Source organism: Pituophis catenifer, unplaced genomic scaffold (genome assembly GCF_029215685.1).
Source record: "Pituophis catenifer annectens isolate HBS135680 unplaced genomic scaffold, rPitCat1.0.hap2 SCAF_7, whole genome shotgun sequence".
Taxonomy (NCBI): domain Eukaryota; kingdom Metazoa; phylum Chordata; class Lepidosauria; order Squamata; family Colubridae; genus Pituophis; species Pituophis catenifer.
In genome coordinates this window covers 69,234,741-69,253,107 of record NW_027256887.1, presented here as the reverse complement: position 1 = coordinate 69,253,107, position 18,367 = coordinate 69,234,741, and the positions used below count along the sequence as shown (strand labels likewise).

The following is an 18,367-nucleotide window of genomic DNA, read 5'->3' as shown; positions in this document are numbered from 1 at the left end:
CTGACCGAGAAGGAGGCTCAGCAGAAGCAGCTCGTTGAGGATTATGAGCAAAGGCTTTCCAAGCAGAGGGAAGACCTGCAGAAGTGCAAGGCCAGGTACCGGCACCTGGAGGCTCAGTAGGCTGAGATGGTCAGCCAGTTCCAGGCCATGAGGCAGTCCCACTGGAACAAGGCCCTCCAGCTCTTCGCCACCAGCGGCACTTCCCTCCAGACTTCACCCAAAGCCCCACACCAGGAGGCCGAAGCAGACCCCAAGTCAGAATTTCTGTCCCCCTCTGACCCATACAAAAAGACCCCAAAGGAGGAGACTCTCTGCAGCAACATAAACGTTCATTGCACCTATCCGTCCCAGGGGCCGTAGTTTGAGGACCCCTGATTTAGTGCAATATAAAAAATGCAAATAATTTTTCTGTGGACCACCAAAATTTTCTTGCGGACCACCAGTGGTCCACGGACCACCCGTTGGTGACCGCTATTCCAGAGAACAATTGCTGCAACAAAGGGACACTTCCTAAATCTCAATAGATGGCAACTGTTTAATTGAAAGGACCTGGAGCATACCCACCCAGCAAGAAGACTGATCTTGTTAGAAAAGGTGGACAAAGCATAGATGTTATATTTTGAAAACTGAGCTGACCTTTATTGTCTACTTTCTTATCTCTAGCAACCTTTGGAATTATCTAACATCAACTCAAGACCCAACAGGACAAAATTTGAGTGTCTGCAGTATGTCCCAACTTCGCATTTAAGACCGACTAGGTACAGTAACCAATCACATGTGTCTTTCTTTTGATCACTTTTTGAACATTTAACACTTTTGCCTAAAACAGAATTTTTGAAACTCAAAATTTGACAATCAAAAATTCTGTTTGGACAGTGACACCGGTTGTCTCAGAAGGTTATGGACATATTTTAAGTAGCAGTTGGACACTAAGGAATGCTTGCTTGTATTAGAGATGTTTGGATGGCTTCCACTATCCCCTTTAATTTTAAAATTCTGTTATTTGTATTAAAGATAATGATTAATACAGAAAATGATAAGCTACCTTGCTGAATGAATAACAAGTTATTCACAACTATTAAAGATGTTAATAAAACTTGCATTAATATAGCACTTTTGTCTGTTCAGAGTCAAACTATGATGGAATGGTTAACACAAGCCTTCCAGATAAGTCATTATCACTTCATGTTTCATGTAGTTCTCGACATACAACCACAACTGAGCTCCAAGTTTCCACTGCTAAGCATGGCAGTTGTAAAGTGAGTGGCACCTCATTTTACGAACTTTTTTTTTTTGCCATAGTTATGAAGGGAATCATTAAGTCATTAATCAAATCTGGCTTCCCCCATTGACTTTGCTTGTCAGATGCCAGCTGGGAATGGTGATCACATGATCCCAGGACAGTGCAGCTTGTCTAAAAAGCATGCCAGCACTCAAATTCTGATCATGTGATCATGGGGATGCTGTAACCATAAGTGTGAGTCATAAGTCACTTTTGCCATTATAACTTTGAAAGATCACTAAAATGAATGATTGTAAGTAGAGGACTACAAATATAGTTGAGTAAGAGCTACTGTAAGGTTCAGAGACCTGACTTGTCTATGAAAGGTTAGGTCAGGTTAGTCTATAGCTGCAATTTTATATTCATTTTACAGAATAATTTCTAATAAACTCAATTGAAGTTAATTCTGAGCATATACACACATGGTTATATTATTAAGCACCGGTGTATATATTTGTTTACTAAATTTAGGAGTTACTCTGTAATATGTTCCCTGAATAGATTTTTTTTTTTTTAAAAAAAGCATATATAGAATTCAGTAAGGTCTAGAAATAAGTAAAAAGCCATTGCCAAAATATTTCAGTCCTTTGGATACTCACATCAAGAAGATCTTGGAAATACTTATGTTTTTCCCATGGCAAAAAGCCTTGATAATTTCCAGTGTAATACTGTAATTTTCTTCTTGGACCCTCTGCGATATCTTCCTCAGAAAATGGTGGATTTACATCTATTTCTTTCTTCTTTTGTTGTTCAATTTTCCTTTCCTGGATTTCTTTCTGCATAAGGATATTCAAGGCTTTATCCTGAGATCCGTGCTTTTTATCCACATTCCTGACAACAGATGTGGGTTTTGGTTTTACTGTAGAGCGGTAGCTTAGAGAAAAATCGTTGGTTACCTTCATTTCCACCAAAATGCTACTTGTTGGTGCAAGTTCTGGTAGAGACACATTGTGCATTTTGTCTGTAGCTACTATTTTGCCTTCATTGTCATTTTGGGAAGGTCTCTGCCAAAGCATGGTCTTTCCAACAATTTTTAGCCCTTTGTCCCTTTTCCTTGATTCCTCAAGATCATTTAGCACCATCTTTGTTTCTGAAGGCATCAACTGGAGTGATCTAAGGAGAGCAGCCTTGGATAGATTATAACCCTTCTGAGTGATATCACCAACTATCAGCTGCAATTCCAAATTCTGCAGAGCTATCTTTACATCTTCTGGAAGCGCAGAAATATTAACTGCCTGAATGACCATTTCTTCATCTAAATTATTGAATGTACCGTTGAGACGTTTTTTAACTCTTGGGAAACGTCTTTCTTCAGGAATATCCTCAAATATCATTTCCGCTTCTGGCACTGAAGTTGTATCTTTCAAATCTGCCGCAGGCTGCTGGGTGGCAGTTGTATTCAATTTGGATTCCTCCTTGGTTTCCACTTCTAAGGTTATTTGCATCTTGAATTCTTCTTCATCTTTACTTTGAAACGTAAGATTAAAATGAATCACAGTTGCATTCATTCCACTATGCATTAGCAGGTGGATTGTCTTCCATTTGTTAGCAATAGAAGCATGGCGTATTATTGGGTTGTCACTATAAGTGCCTTCTAGTCCTTTCTTGGCTATTTCAGCAAAGCTGAAGTAAGGTAGAGATTCACCTTTCGGGATGACATAATGAGTCTGATTCTTTCGAAGAGTTACCCTGTATAGCTCACCAAAGTGATCTGGAAGAAGAGAGTATTGTTATTTACATAGTGCTGTTGTTTTCATCCTACCTTTGTTCCAGGTCCTCTGTTATCTTCTTAACAATTCAATGGAATAGATTTGGCAAAGAAAATATGCGACTGGACACTGGGCACTTATTGAATTGGAAATGGGTATCCATAACTCCAATCCAATACTACACCATACTAATTTGTTTTGATCTGCTAATTTCCCATTATCTTCTCTTTCTAAGACAAATAGCATTTTCCAGTTTTTGATGTTTAACCAAAGTGGACAATTATATTTTCACATGATATATGCAGGAAATGAGTTATGGATACCCTAGCCCCGTGATGGCGAACCTATGGCATGCGTGCCACAAGTGGCATGCGGAGCCATATCTGTGGGCACGCAAGCGTTGCCCTAGCTCAGCTGCAGCATGCATGCACACACCAGCCATCTGATTTTCGGGCCATTTGGAGCCACCAAAGGTCGGGAAACAGACCGTTTCCAGCCTCCAGAGGGCCTCCAGGGGGGTGGGAAAGGCCATTTTTGCCCTCCCTAGGCTCCAAGAAAGCCTCTGGAGCCTGGGGAGGGTGAGAAACAGGTCTACCGGGCCCACCGGTAACCTTTTTGCCATTGCGTGCCAAAAGTGGGGGGAGTGTGGTTGGGTGGCATGCGCATGCATGGGGGGGGGCGCAGTGGGGCATTCAATTATGGGTGCGGGCATGCTAGTGCGCAACCCCCCTGTGCTCCCCCTGCTTTTGGCACACAACGGCAAAAAGGTTAGCCATCACTGCCCTAGCCCAGTGATTCTCAACCAGGTGGCCTGCAGACACCTGGGGGAGGGGGGCTGTGATGTCATCACAGGGGGTCTGCAAAGGTTTGAAGAAATGTTATGATTTAAATCTTGAGTTAAGTCTTGAGGGTCCATGGCTACAAAAGGTATTTTAAGGGGATCTGTGGTGAAGAAAAGGTTGAGAACCATACCCTAGCAGTCACATAGAGTAGTTGAGAACCACTGCCATACAGTCACATAGACTGTAAAATTTCAACACAGAAAGAAATATAGCCATGTTCCCCGAAGAATTCACTTTAAAACACTGACACGCTAAAAATATAGTGAAATAAAGTAGGGAAAGAATGTATTCTTTTGCATCCAATTAAAAGATGACAGAAAGGTTAGGTCCCTATTTAACCATTCAGTTTGCTTATCCTATTATGCCACCTATTAATAAAAGCCTATTTTACTCCACTTCTATATATCCAAACCAGAACGAAAGGGTAAAAACAGCATAAAAAAAAGAATAAAATTTCCCCAAACCAAAAAGTGTCTTACAAGCATTTGATGTCCTTTGCTACCGTCCTTCGCAAAACAAGACCTTGTTACTAAATACATATTGACATACCTTGTCCACAATCACCAGCATCAAATCCACAAGAAGGAACGTTGCATGCCTGATCGCAGAATTTGTCAGCCAGCCATGAATTTGCACAGCCCTGGTTGCAATAAGAAACTCCACTAATTCCTGCACCAAACTGCCAGGATGGGACATTTCCTATACCTCCAACAGCTCCAGCACCAGCACCATAACGGCTACCCCCACTGTTACCTAAAAAAAGGAAAAGAAAAATGGCAGTGCCACATATTGCCAAGGTGGAAAATCCTAAGTAAAATAGAAAAGGGATAATTTGAAAAGTCTAATTGTAGCTTAATTCTTAAATTACAAACTGCGGAAATTTTGAGTAGTTCAGAGAACCGGTAAATAACACCTCTGACTGGCCCCGCCCCCATCTATTCTCTGCCTCCCGAGTCCCAGCTGATTGGGAAGAAATGGGGATTTTGCAGTAACCCACAGAACCAGTAGTAAAAAAATTTGAATCCCACCATCGGTTTTGGGGTTTTTTTGGTCAGATGTCAGAAGTAAACGCTAGAAACCAGCAAAAAAGTCACAACCATGTAACCACAGGATGCAGCGAACAGCCACAAAAGGTGAACTGGTTGCCAAATGCTCAAAATGCAATCACTTGGTAGTGGGGGAGGGGTGTGCAGCCTTGCAACTCAAAAAGAGATTGGGAGTAGTTTCTGGGGAAACCTGTCATAGGTTTGAAAAGTCATTACGCAACTGGTTGTTGGTGGAGGGTTAACTGTGCATAGAAAACAAAATGTTCGTAAAGTTTTCAATATTCCAATTATCAAATACACACACACAAATTCCTGCCTGGGTAATTCTTTTAGAAATAAAAGTCATGAGTAACATGACTGTTCTACTTTTTAATCCATCTAGAATGGGGAAAGGGGAAGAGAGAGATAATTTGAACTAAAGAGACACTTCTCTGTTCTGCTAAATCATCGCAGTTACCTCAGATGTTCTGGCCTTTTCACTGAGGAAATGCTACCATTTAACCACCATGAAGGAACTGCCAACGAATTCTGGTAACCCATTAGTTTAGATATTAACATTGGGATACGAAAATTCAGGAAGTGCTTGACTTACAACCACAACTGAGCCAAAAATTTCTGTTGCTAAGTGAGACATTTGTTAAGTGAGTTTTGCCCGATTTTACAACTTTCTTGCCACAGTTGTTAAGTGAATCATCGCAGGTGTTAAGTCAGTAATATGGTTGCTAAGTGAATCTGGCTTCCCCATTGACTTTGCTTGTCAGAAGGTTGTAGAAGGGGATCACATGACTCTGTAATATTGCAATTACTTACTTACATATTTACAATTACATATTTAATTACTCAATTAAATATGAGTTAATTGTCAAGTGTCTGAATTTTGATCACATGACCACGGGGAGGCTGCAATGGTCGTATAGTGTGAAAAATGGACATAAGTCACTTTTTTTTCAGTACCATTGTAACTTTGAATGGTCACTAAATGAACTGTTCTAAGTCGAGGACTGCCTGTAATGAGAAATTGTAGGTTTAGTCTCTACTGCTTATCAAACAAGCACAACCATTTCCATCCAAATGGTGGTAAAGTTAAAATCAAAAGAAAGACTGAGTAGCAACTGCTCGGTGCTTGTAGTAAAATCAACACCACACACCTAAGTCTCTTATTTTCGCTGTAGAAATATTTCTGTATCAGAAAAGCATGGCTGTAGGGGAAGTGATTTGTTTCCTGTACAGATGTAATTGCATGGTCATGTTTACCACTGAACGTTGGACTAAAATGTCCTGTCATTGTAACCAGCCCTTTGAATGGCTCAAGACAGTCTGATGAATGTGCATCTGTGGTTTCCTAAAACATAAACCTGTCATCCATCTAATAATTGGTCCCTGAAATATAAAAGGCCAGGCATTAAGATGTGTTTCTCCTTACCAATACAATCGCCTCCATCCCAGTCACAAGCAGAGTTGTTACAGGCTTTATCACAATAACCATCTTTAATCCATGAACCTGGACATCCTTCAGCACAGTTGGGCACAGGCCAAGTCAAATAAACCTGGTAATGGTCAGAAAGAGAGGACGTTTTCACATTCACGGTTTTTCAAAAAGTAGCTTTAAACTCACCTCTGTAGAGCAGACTGATCTGCATCTGACAGGAATATAATGCTAACCTTGATTTATATGTGGACAAACATGTTGTTGTTGTTCCTTCATGTGACAGCAAAAAAGAAAAAGAAAAAAACTCAAAATCCAGATTCCAAATTCTCAGAATAAAAGAAAAAGGCTTCATACGCCTTATCTAAAATTCCTAAGAACCCCAATAATCTCTAAGTGATTCAGTTATCTGACAAATTTAAAATTGCTGAGCGGTTACTAAGAATCCATACATTTTAAATTAACATGTTAATCTTTACACAACCATCTGATTAAAAACATTTTAATCTCCTGTAGGGAAAAAAAACTGGTGCTAGCCTTCACTAATTACAAAATATTCTAGTTTCTATTTCCCAAAATAAAATATTCATATTTTTGCAATTAGGATTTCAGATATTTCCTATCTATACTTTTTTTTTTTTTTAAAAAAACTTTTTATCCTGCCTTTATTATTTTTATAAATAAGTCAAGGGGGCCAGCATACCCTCCTTCCTCCTCCTTTTTACCTCACAACAACAGTCCTGTGAGGTAGATTGGACTGAGAGAAAATGACTGGCCCAAAAGGACTGGGTCGCGTTCATGCCTAAGACGGGATCAGAATTTGCAGTGTCCTGATTTCTAGCCTGGTTTCAAATGTCATGCTAAAACTAGAATGATATTATGGGCAATACTTCCCAAAACAAACAATTCTTTATTTTTTCTTATTTAGCCACAGAATTTGAGTAGCCTTAATCAGCCAGAGGTTGATGAATATTAGATGGAGCTTTGATGCTGGTATCTCATAATACAGTGTGAACCATAGTTTGTATCATAAAGCATCACTATCACTGACTCTTCAGGTGATAATAATTATTTAACTAATATTTGATCGACAAAAACATTGTAAATATTGAAGGTCTTAGCAAAACTCCTTTCATTGGACTGGAAACTCTGGCTCAAAAGCCCAAGAACAAAATGCATACACATAATATTGCTACTGAAGGATGTATATTTAATTGTCAGCTTGCCCATTGAAATACTGGCAAAAGCAAACTGGAGGACCAGTTTGGTCTAGTGGTTAATAACCTGGAGACTGCAAATTCTAATCCCATTTTAGGCATGAAAGCCAGATGGGTGACTTTGGGCCAGTCACTCTCTCTCAGCCAACCCACTTCACAAGATTGTTGTCATGGGAAAAATAGGAGGAGGAAGGAGTATTAGCTATATTTGCCACCTTGAGTTATTTATGGAAATAATAAAGGCAGGATTTTAAAAAACCTTTAAAAAGGTAGATAGGAAATGATACAATGAATCCTAATTGCAAAAATGTGAATATTTTATTTTGGAAAGTAGAAACTAACATGTAAATTTGTCTTTAAATAAAGCTTGAGTTCTGGTGATTTTTATTTCCACCGTTATGTTGTTTTCCTGGGAACAATACATAAATGGTTTACTATTGCTTTTTTTCCAGATTATTTCTGTGATGTATCACCTAGACTACAGCCCTGATCTTCTGGTGGTCTCTCATCCATGTGTTAACTAGGTGATAAACCATCATCTAGCTGGCTAAACAGTCACTAGGTAGCAAACTGTAACTAAATCTTATTTAAACCATCTTTGTTATAGTAAATAATCTATGAATGTTTAATGTATACAAAACAGATAAATTGGCTTAAGATGCATGTTTTCTAATCTAAAGTAATGTGTTAAACATCCCCATTTCTAGGGATTTGTCATGTTTGAAATATATACTAAAATTATTGCTTTCCTGCTCTTCAATGAAAGAGTAGTACAAGAGAAACTTGGTTTATGTGATTATTTACACAACTATCTGAACACCGTGCAATAGAGGGATCCCTAACAAATCAATTAAGGAGGAAGTACAAAAGAATATGACTGGTTTTCACAAAGGAAGTTCACCCTGAATTTAAGTTGACCCTATACCCTGAGAAGATGAAAAGAAAAGAAAAGTATATAAACACAAAGAAAAATCCCATATAATGCCAATGTTCCTTACTTTTCAACCTAGAGTTACCAGATGTAGCTAAAACCAATCCTTGACATAGGTAGTCCTTGAATTACAACCACTCATTCAGTGACCATTCAAAATTACAATGATGTTAAAAACATAGTATTTATTGAAATTCCAACATTTAAAAACAGTATAAAAGTACAACACAGAAAGGAAAAAAAAACATAGAAAAACAACGTAACAAAAATTTTCCACTAATAACAGCTTTTTTATATCGGTATTTCTATCATAACGAACATTTAAAAAATTTCTAATTCTATATATCTCGATCTTAAATTACATCCTTATTTATATTTATAATTACTTCTATTCGTAGATCAATTTCATATCCTATATTTCTTCAACAATTTTACCTTCTACGTATTATATTTAACAAGTTATCTCTTATTTTTTCCTTCTCCTCTCAAGCCAGGAATACCATCTGTTCCAAATTTGATAGTACTCAGTTTCCTCCCTCTCCTTCATTTCCATGGACAATCTGTCCATTTCTGCACAATGGATTTTTTTTTTTATTGTGATTTAGCCTGGAGGAATATCTGGTTGTTTCCAGTTCTGTGCTAGGACAATTCTACTTGCAGTTAATATGTGTATTATTATATATTGTAATTTTTTCTCCATTTTCTCTTCAAGAATGCCCAAGAGAAAAAGTTCCGGCTTCATCTCTATTTTTATTTTTTTACAAAATTACAATGATGCTGAATGAGGGGACGTATGACTGGTGTATCAAGTTGTAGGTGTTGCCAGCAGGGAAGATTGGAATCTCACTACTTTTTCTTTCAAGGAGCCACACTAGACGTGCAGCACCATCCTACTTGAATGAATTCTGCAGCACCTGCCCATGGCCCTCGCCAGCCCACACATGGCCCTCGCCAGCCTGCCAGTACTTCCTGCCACCACATGCTCCTTAGCACCCACCCACAGCCCCCACTAGCAATAGCACTGAGATTTATATACCGCTTTACAGTGCTTTACAGCCCTTTCTTAGCAGTTTACAGAGTCAGCATATTGCCCCAACAATCTGGGTCCTCATTTTACTGACCTCAGAAGGATTGAAGGCTGACTCAATCTTGAGCCAGTCAGGATCAAACTGCTGGCAGTCAGGAGAATTAGCCTGCAATACTGCATTCTAACCACCGCACCACCACTGCACCTGCCTATGCTCCCTAGCACCTGCCTGCGGCACCTTCCCACAACACTCTTGTACCCTCCAAATTTTGTAGCACCTGCCCAAAGCACTCCTTGCACACTCTGCACTGCTTGCCTACAACTCCCACCTCTTCCTGCTTAATGACTTGCAGAGTCCTGGAGTTATGACTGAGACTGGAAACTGGGACTACCAGAATTGATGCCAATGAGCAATGCGCTCACATAACATTATGCTTTATGAACTTATTGCTCAGTGATAGAAATTCCAGTCTCTATAACCTGAAGACTACCTGTATTTCTCCCTCCCCAATAAATATGTGTACATAACACTCTTGTATGTGCATATTTGCCTGTACATACCTCTCTCTGATAGAGTCATCCTGGAGGAACTCTACCTATATGTTTGCTAAGAGATGACACTGGCTGGATGGCATATAATCAATAAGTCACTCATAAAAATAATCGATCCCCTATTTGTATGCAACAACCATTCTCTTTCACACACAAAAGCTTTCTTGTACACAAAAGTGCAAACACCATCCTTACTTCCTTACTCCATCCAGAAGAAATTGCAAAAAGGACTCCAATAGAAGTCAGATATGGGGAAAGGACAAATAGAGTGGGAAGGGGGGAAAGTGGAGAACAAAACTGGTGGGAGACTAGCTATGGGACTCAGGTAATCAAAGAAAGAAAAGAAACATGAGATCTCTGCTTAGATGTTACAAATCGGGTCACATTCAGCAGTCAACAAACCCCATTCAATCATCCACTCATCTTCACAGGGATCCACATTCTGTAGCCTGCCATTGGCTCATCCCATTGTTTCCAACATCTTCTGCTTTTTGCTGAAAGTAAGACCCCACCACTCTCATGTCACACGTAAGTATTGAGGAAGGGGGTAGGAACTCATTTTCCTATGGCTAATATGATAGTCACAATTATTAGGGTCAAGCTGGGCTAAAAGAAAGGCTGTTTGAGCTATCAAATCCTATGCATCAAATTGTTTTGTGGTGAACTTACCTTTTGACCTTTGGAGTGGCTATAGAAATCATCAGGCCAGACATCCTTCCCAAACATCACATCGTCATTTAAATAAACAAACTTCTGGGACAGACCTTTAATGTGGTGAATATGGCTTTCAATGGCAGGGGAACTAAAAGTAGGCAGATGACTCACATTCTGGAATATGTCCTAGATTAGTAAAGCAAAAAATAAAAATACTTCATTTGTAAAGATATAAATAAATATAATATTATAATTTAATAAATATATATTATAACATGCTTCAAAACATATTGTCTAATGTTTGGAGAAACTCTTTAATTGCTTTCCTATATACTATGCCAGTGATAGCGAACCTTTTCGGCACCAAGTGCCAAAAAGGTTGCATGGAAACGTCATGCACGTATGCTCGCACTCACTCATCGGGGTTGGAAAAGCTGAACTTTCAGATTCTAGCGTGCATGCGTGCCCAACGATCAGGTGGCTGGTGCACATGCACACACAGGTTTTCGGCACTGCCACGCGTGCGAAGAGATTGAGCTCTGGAAAAGCCGAACTTCTGGGTTCTGGCACGCATGTGCACCCGACAATCAACTGGCAGGCGCGAATGCACACACAGGTTTTTGGCACTGCCATGCATTGAAGGACAGCTGATCGTTGCGTGTACATGCATGCCAGAAACCCAGAAAACAAGCAGGCAAGGCTGTGTGTGCCGGGCGACATGGCTTCGTGTACCATTTTGGGCATGTGTGCCATAGGTTCGCCATCATGATACTATGCAATGACAGCAGTAAAACATGAATGTACTTTAACATCTCTCATACAAGATTAGTTGACTTTTTTAAAAATAAGAGTATGGTAATATCATCATTCTTACAATGAGCGCATTTTACCACTATGTTCTCAGATGAAGGTCAAAATGGAAGAGGCTGTGTCATTTCTTTCAAGATACCTTTTAGCCCAGGAAATGAAATCATGATTTGGAGAACTCTCCATTATCCTAGACACATCACACTGAGATTGTTTTACAACAAACCATAATATTTGAAGGGAAGAGTCACCTTTCACAAAAAGCCAACAGCAAGAACCCATATGGTAGATTGGAGTTATGTGTGAACCAAATCATTAGTTCATGCCTCTATGCCTACAGTCAGTTCATCAACAATTTTTTATCTTCTGATAATTTAAAACAATCTTATTGCATATTAGTAAAGCTAGGACATGATAACCGTTTTCCAGTATTTGAAGGATTGTCGCAGAGAAGAGGAGATTAACTTATTTTCCAAAGTACCAGAGGGCAGTACAAGAAGTAATGGGTGGAAGAGATATCCAATCTAGAAGGAGAATTTTCCTAACAGATTAAATCAAAAGAACAGCCTGTTTCCCAGAGTTGGGGGTGCTCCATCTCCAGAGACTTTTAGGAATAGACTGGACAACCATTTGACCAGGATGATATAAGGTTTCCTCCCTTGAGTCGGGAGTTCGACTAGAAGACCTCTGAGGTCCTTTCCTATGATTCTAGGTTATATGTTCTGCTTTGTCTTCAACAAATCATAGTGAACTTCAACCGCTATTTTAGGTCAGGCAGCACTGCCAGCTGTCGTAAGCGACATAGAAACAAAAGTTGTAATGTTCCACATGAGAAAAACAGGGGGAGGGGGAGGAAGAAGGGTTTACTGCAATATATGCCACTCATTCAGATTGCAATAAATCAATGTTCTCCAACTTGGTGTTTTCTGATTTGTGAGGATTTGAAAACACAAGATTAGGGACCGAGTGAGCAAACTGCAACCCAAACAAAACCCACTTACTTATCGCAAAGTGCCAACATGCAATTTAACCTGAATAATGAGGTTTTACTACCTCAAATAATGATAAACAAGGCAGAGTTCAGATAATTGTTCTAAGAAAAACGTGATAAATGCACTTTTATGCCCCTTCATTTTTTTTCTATTGAAATATTGTTTAGCAACAATTAAAAAAAAACTTTCCCTCCCTCTCTCTCTTTCCCTTCCCCCTCTCTTCCCCTCCCTCTTTCCCTCCCTCCCTCTCTTTCTCTTTCCCTCCCTCCCTCTCTCTCTTCCTTTCCCCCTCTTTTTCTCTCTTCCCTTCCCCCCTCTTCCCCTCCCTCTTTCCCTCCCTCCCTCTTTCTCTTTCCCTCCCTCCCTCTTTCTCTCTTCCCCTCCCTCTCTTTCTTTCCCTCTCTCCCTCTTTTTCTCTCTTTCCCTCCCTTCCTCTCTTCCCTTCCCCCTCTCTCTTCTCCTCCCTCTCTCTCTTTCCCTCCCTCCCTCTTTCTCTCTTCCTTTCCCCCTTTTTCTCTTCCCTTCCCCCCTCTTCCCCTCCCTCTTCCCCTCCCTCCCTCTTTCTCTTCCCCTCCCTCTTTCTCTCTTCCCCTCCCTTTCTTCCCCTCCCTCCCTCTCTCTTTTTCTCTCTCTTTCCCTCCCTCCCTCTCTTTCTCTCTCTTCCCTTCCCCCTCTCTCTTCTCCTCCCTCTCTCTCTTTCCCTCCCTCCCTCTCTCTTTCCCCCCTGTGGGAGAAACACTATGGAGCTGGAATGGGGCAACAGTGCGCATGCCCACAGAGAGGGCTCTGAGTGCCACCTCTGGCACGCGTGCCATAGGTTCACCACCACTGTACTAACATATTTTTCCATGACCGGTGAATGCTGCCCTTGTCTCCTTCACCCTATCAATGTCACAAATGTCTTCTTTTTTTTTTTACTTTATGCAAGAAGGAAGTAGAAGTTTCCAAAAACATTTACCTGATGTGTTACTATAGTAACCCGAGGGTTGTCCAAATTGAGCCAGGAAGGAATCTGCCCATTTGTGACTATGAAGATATGCCGTACCCATGGGGCATGCCTTTCTATGGATCGCAATGAGTACCGTAACTCTTCATTATCTTCAAAGCGGCTGGGTGAAATATCTTCATCCTGTTTAGACTGTTGGAAGAACAGGTGACTTTCTCAACTTACATATATTCGGACTATAGCTCCCATTCTTGCTACCATTTGGCTGAAAATGATATCTGTGGTCCAAAAAAATCTAGTCTACAGATACACATTTTTTCAATTCACTGTTTCTAATTTTTTTCATCACTATAAAATGTATTTGCCATCAAATCTGGAAAATTTTCAATGTGTTTTTCCTTACTTTAAAGAATTTTGCCAGAGACATATAATAAAGAATTGCAATATTTAATTGTGAACCTTTTAACAGCAGCTAGAATTGTATTTGCAAAAAATTGGAAAGGAGAAAGGACACCTACTGATGAAGAAATTATTAAGAAAATGATGGACTGAGCTGAAATGAGAAAATTGACATTTGAAATAAGAGAACAGGAAGATAAACAATACTATTTGATATGGGATTTATTTTACCAATGGATAGAAAATAAAACATGGAGATAAATATGAAATATGAAGTTGAGATTTTTAAAAAAGGAAAATATTTCTTTATGAAAATAAGCTTGGGTCATATATTGATACTTTGAAGATGGGATTGCACAAAAGGATGTTAACCGATCGATATACTGTCTGTAATTGTTTCAATTTTATTTTAAAATAAAAAATTGTTTTCAAAAAAAAAAAAAAGAATTTTGCCTACCTGGCTGATGGCACTGAGATCCCACAATAAATAAGCTGGATTAAGGGTCAGTTCTTTTCCTTCTATAGTCATATTCTTCTTTGCTTGTTTGTTCAGCTCTTGGAAAACCTTGGGCTCAATCAGTTGCAATAGTGCTACGCTGGCTTCAGAATAAAGCTGCAACTGTATAGAAAAGCAACATTTTCAGACCCTGGAATGAAATTAGTTATTTTTCTTCCTTTTTCACGACTCACGAGGCTTTCTATTATATCTGTTACAATACATAGATTTGGCACCAATATACAACCCTGATTTTGGAAGTACTAATAAGCCCAGTTGTTAGATTAAAAATGACGAACTATTATTTGACAAAGAATTTATACAGAAAAGCAACACAAGAGGAGAGGAGAAAGGGGGGGGAGTATGAAAACAGAATTTGTTTCCAATTCAAGTTCTGCTTCAGAAGGTCAAATGTGTTAAATCTTGAATCAACTGGTTTCTTTGATATTCTTTACATTAGGATCTATAAATCTGGATTTATTTTTTAATTAAAATAAACTCTTTATAATCCTTACATCATACCTCCCCAAACAATACATCATTTATGCTTAGTATCATATTGAAAACTGTGTACAGTATTCTCCAAAGCATTTGAACTTGGCTTAAAGCAGTGTTTGTTGACGTCAGGAACTTTAGCAAGTGTGGACTTTAACTCCCAGAATTCCCCAGACAGGATGAAAGTTAAAAGTTGCAGAGGTTAAGAAATACTGACTTAAAGCACAAAGAAAACTGAGATAAAGAAAAGGCGAACAAATCCACTTGTTGATCTTGCTCAGTCATTATTACAAGCATCTTGCAAGGTTATCCATTACTAGGAAAACATTTGATCTGCTATTTTTGTCACTAGTTATTTTAGATGTCTGCTTTCATAAAAGACAAGTGGTTGACATTGCATCAGACAGGAAAGTGACAGGAAAATAGCAAATTGTTGTTTTTATCCTCAGATAAAGCATATGTCAGATATATTTTTGGGGGAAGAAATGGAAATTCTGAAAAAAAAAACCCAGCAAAAACATCTAAAATGGTGTTGATCTAATCTGCCTCAGTATAAACCCATTATAAAAGATCAGGATGAAGATAAGTAGCAAATTGAATCTCCTTCATATTAAAATCATTTTGAAGCTTGCTATCCATTTGCTTTTTTAAAAAATGTTGTTTCCTTTCCACTGTTATCTAAAAGAATTTTCAAACTGGAAAAAAAAATTACAGCTGGGAGATGTTGTGCATGGGGCTCCCCTTGGGGTGCACCCGGAGGCTCCAGTTGGTCCAGAATGCGGCCGCGCGGGGGATTATGGGAGTGACGGGGCGCTCCCATGTGACACCTCTCCTGCGCGAGCTGCACTGGCTTCCTGTGGTCTTCCGGGGGCGCTTCAAGGTGTTGGTGTCCACTTTTAAAGCGCTCCATGGCTTAGGGCTGGGGTATCTACGAGACCGCCTTCTGCCGCCAATAGCCTCCCACTGGCCAGTTCGCTCACACAGAGAGGGCCTCCTCAGGGTGCCGTCGGCCAGACAATGTCGGCTGGCGACCCCCAGGGGGAGAGCCTTCTTTGTGGCGGCACCTGCCCTCTGGAACGACCTACCCCCAGAGATATGCATGATACCAGACCTCCGGACTTTTCGTCGGGCCCTGAAAACACATCTATTTCATCTAGCCGGGCTGGCTTGATCCCATCCTTGCGGTTTTAATTTGAAATTGGTTTTAATTGGGTTGTTTTAAATTGAAGGCCAAATTATTTAATGTTTTTAAACTGCTTTTAAATTTTAGATGTTGTGTTTTACTGTGGCTGTTCACCGCCCTGAGTCCTGTTGGAGAAGGGCAGTATACAAATTAAATAAATAAAATAAATAAATAAATAAATAAATAATATTGTTTTTATATATAAGCGTATTACATAAAATTAAGAATAAGGCAAATTTACAAAACAAGCAATTTTGATAAATGGAAGAAAGGTATGTTTTTTCAATTGGATGCAGTAAATGCCACACACTAAAAGAAACCCATGTACGTAGAATCTTTCAGTGCTAACTAATCTAAAAGAACACAGCTTCTCAGGTGAACAATGTCTATCTGAAACTAGACTAAGAACATTATTAAATACAGGTATTCTTTCACTTACAACTACAACTGGAGCCAGAATTTCTATTACTAAGAAGGCCCTTAAGCGAGCTGTGCCCAATTTTACAGTAGTGGCCAAAATTGTGGAAACCTTTTGGGGAAAAATGTATTTTCTAAAACTAGCTAATAACACCACTTTTTTTGGAGTAGTACCATAAAATTATATATCAGTGGAAAGATAATTTAATCAAGAATGTAATGCAATAACTTTTATGAAGGATTTGCTAGTAGAATAGCAGTTACAGTATAAATAAGAAAAGTGAAACACGTAGAAAAAACGAGATATACAAAAATTATCACCATGTCAGTTAATACTTAGTTGGGTAACTTTTAGCATGAATTACGGCCTGACAATGTCTTCCCATGGAGCGAACCAAGTCTTTTAGTTCTGCAGCTGTTGTAATGTGAAACCAAGATTGAATGATTGCTTCTATTAACTGGGTTTTATTGTTGGATTGCTTCTGACTAACACGTTTCTCCATAGATTTTCAATTGGGTTAAGGTCTGGGCTATTCCCAGGCCATTCCAGCAGTGGAATAGAATTATCTTGAAACTCACCCCCCCCCCCAAAAAAGTGGTGTTATTAGCCATCAAACCTCAAAAATACACTTTCCCCAAAATGTTTCCACAATTTTGCCCACTAATGTACAATCTTTTTTGTCATCACTACTTTGGTTAAGTGCATCACATGATTGTTAAATGAATCTGGCTTGCCCCATTGACTTGGTTTAACAGAAGCTGGCTGGGAAGGTTGCAAATGGGGTTCAGAATGCTGCAATTATTCTAGATACATAGCCCAACGCCTGAATTCTGATCATGTGACTGTTGGGAATACTGCAATGGTTGTAAGTGCAAGGATCTGTTGTATATCCCTTTTTCAGTGCCATTGTAACCTGCAAACAGACACTAACGGAAAGGTTCTAAATTGAGGACTACTGTAAACCATTTTAACTTCCTTAGAAAACCAGACAATTCTGGCAAAGCAGCACCATGGTGTCATAAAATATACATGTCTTGACTGCTTATTCAGCTATCATAAATGGAAGATAACTTAGCTCTGAACCAGAATTATTATAACAGACCTTTCCCCTTTGCTTTCCCATATTTGTTTAGTTTATCCATCTCATTCAATCATAAATGTAAGACCAGCTGTCATTTATGACACTTTAAGGCCGTGGATGATTGATATTCTCTTGCTACCTGATAGCTCCAAATGTGACTCATGACATCTACCATTAGGACAATCTGATAAATCTCTGTCTTTCCAGGACATTATCTTCTAGACAATCTGATGAAAGGCTAGCGTCCTTGGAGTTAAGATCAAGGTGAGTTATGGAGGCACTCTCCAAAAATAATGCTACAGATTGCAAAACCGCCCTCAGAAACCTTGTATGGCTCAACAAAGTCACACTGTCCTTTCTGCAGTAATATATATTTATGCAGTGTTCCTAAGTTCCATTCCATGTGGGAAGGTTACATGATTCTTATGAATCATAATCTCTTTGAAATATAGTTTTTGCCAGGCTGGGGGTTGTATAAAGCACTGCACACCAGAACAACTAGACACAAGAACAGTTTTTTCCCGAACGCTATCACTCTGCTAAACAAATAATTCCCTCAACACTGTCAAACTATTTACTAAATCTGCATTACTATTAATGTTCTCATTGTTCCCATCACCCATCTCCTTCCACTTATGACTGTATGACTGTAACTTTGTTGCTTGTATCCTTACGATTTATATTGATATTGTTTCCTGATTGCTTATTTGTACCCTATAACAATCATTAAGTGTTGTACCTTATGATTCTTGATGAACGTATTTTCTTTTATGTACACTGAGAGTATATGCACCAAGACAAATTCCTTGTGTGTCCAATCACAGTTGGCCAACAAAAAATTCTATTCTATTCTATTCTGTTCTG

The 18,367-nt window shown here is 39.2% G+C and overlaps 1 protein-coding gene across 1 annotated transcript in view; it reads right to left on the bottom strand.

The window, feature by feature from the left end:
• Positions 1-18,367, bottom strand: part of GNPTAB (N-acetylglucosamine-1-phosphate transferase subunits alpha and beta) — a 45,323-nt gene that overhangs the window by 11,379 nt on the left and 15,577 nt on the right. The window contains exons 8-13 of the mRNA XM_070947453.1: positions 14,288-14,449; positions 13,444-13,623; positions 10,702-10,872; positions 6,303-6,426; positions 4,383-4,586; positions 1,882-2,993 (exon numbers count right to left, since the gene is read on the bottom strand). Of these exons, the coding sequence (XP_070803554.1) occupies positions 1,882-2,993; positions 4,383-4,586; positions 6,303-6,426; positions 10,702-10,872; positions 13,444-13,623; positions 14,288-14,449 (1,953 nt within the window). The remainder of the gene's footprint in view (positions 1-1,881; positions 2,994-4,382; positions 4,587-6,302; positions 6,427-10,701; positions 10,873-13,443; positions 13,624-14,287; positions 14,450-18,367) is intronic.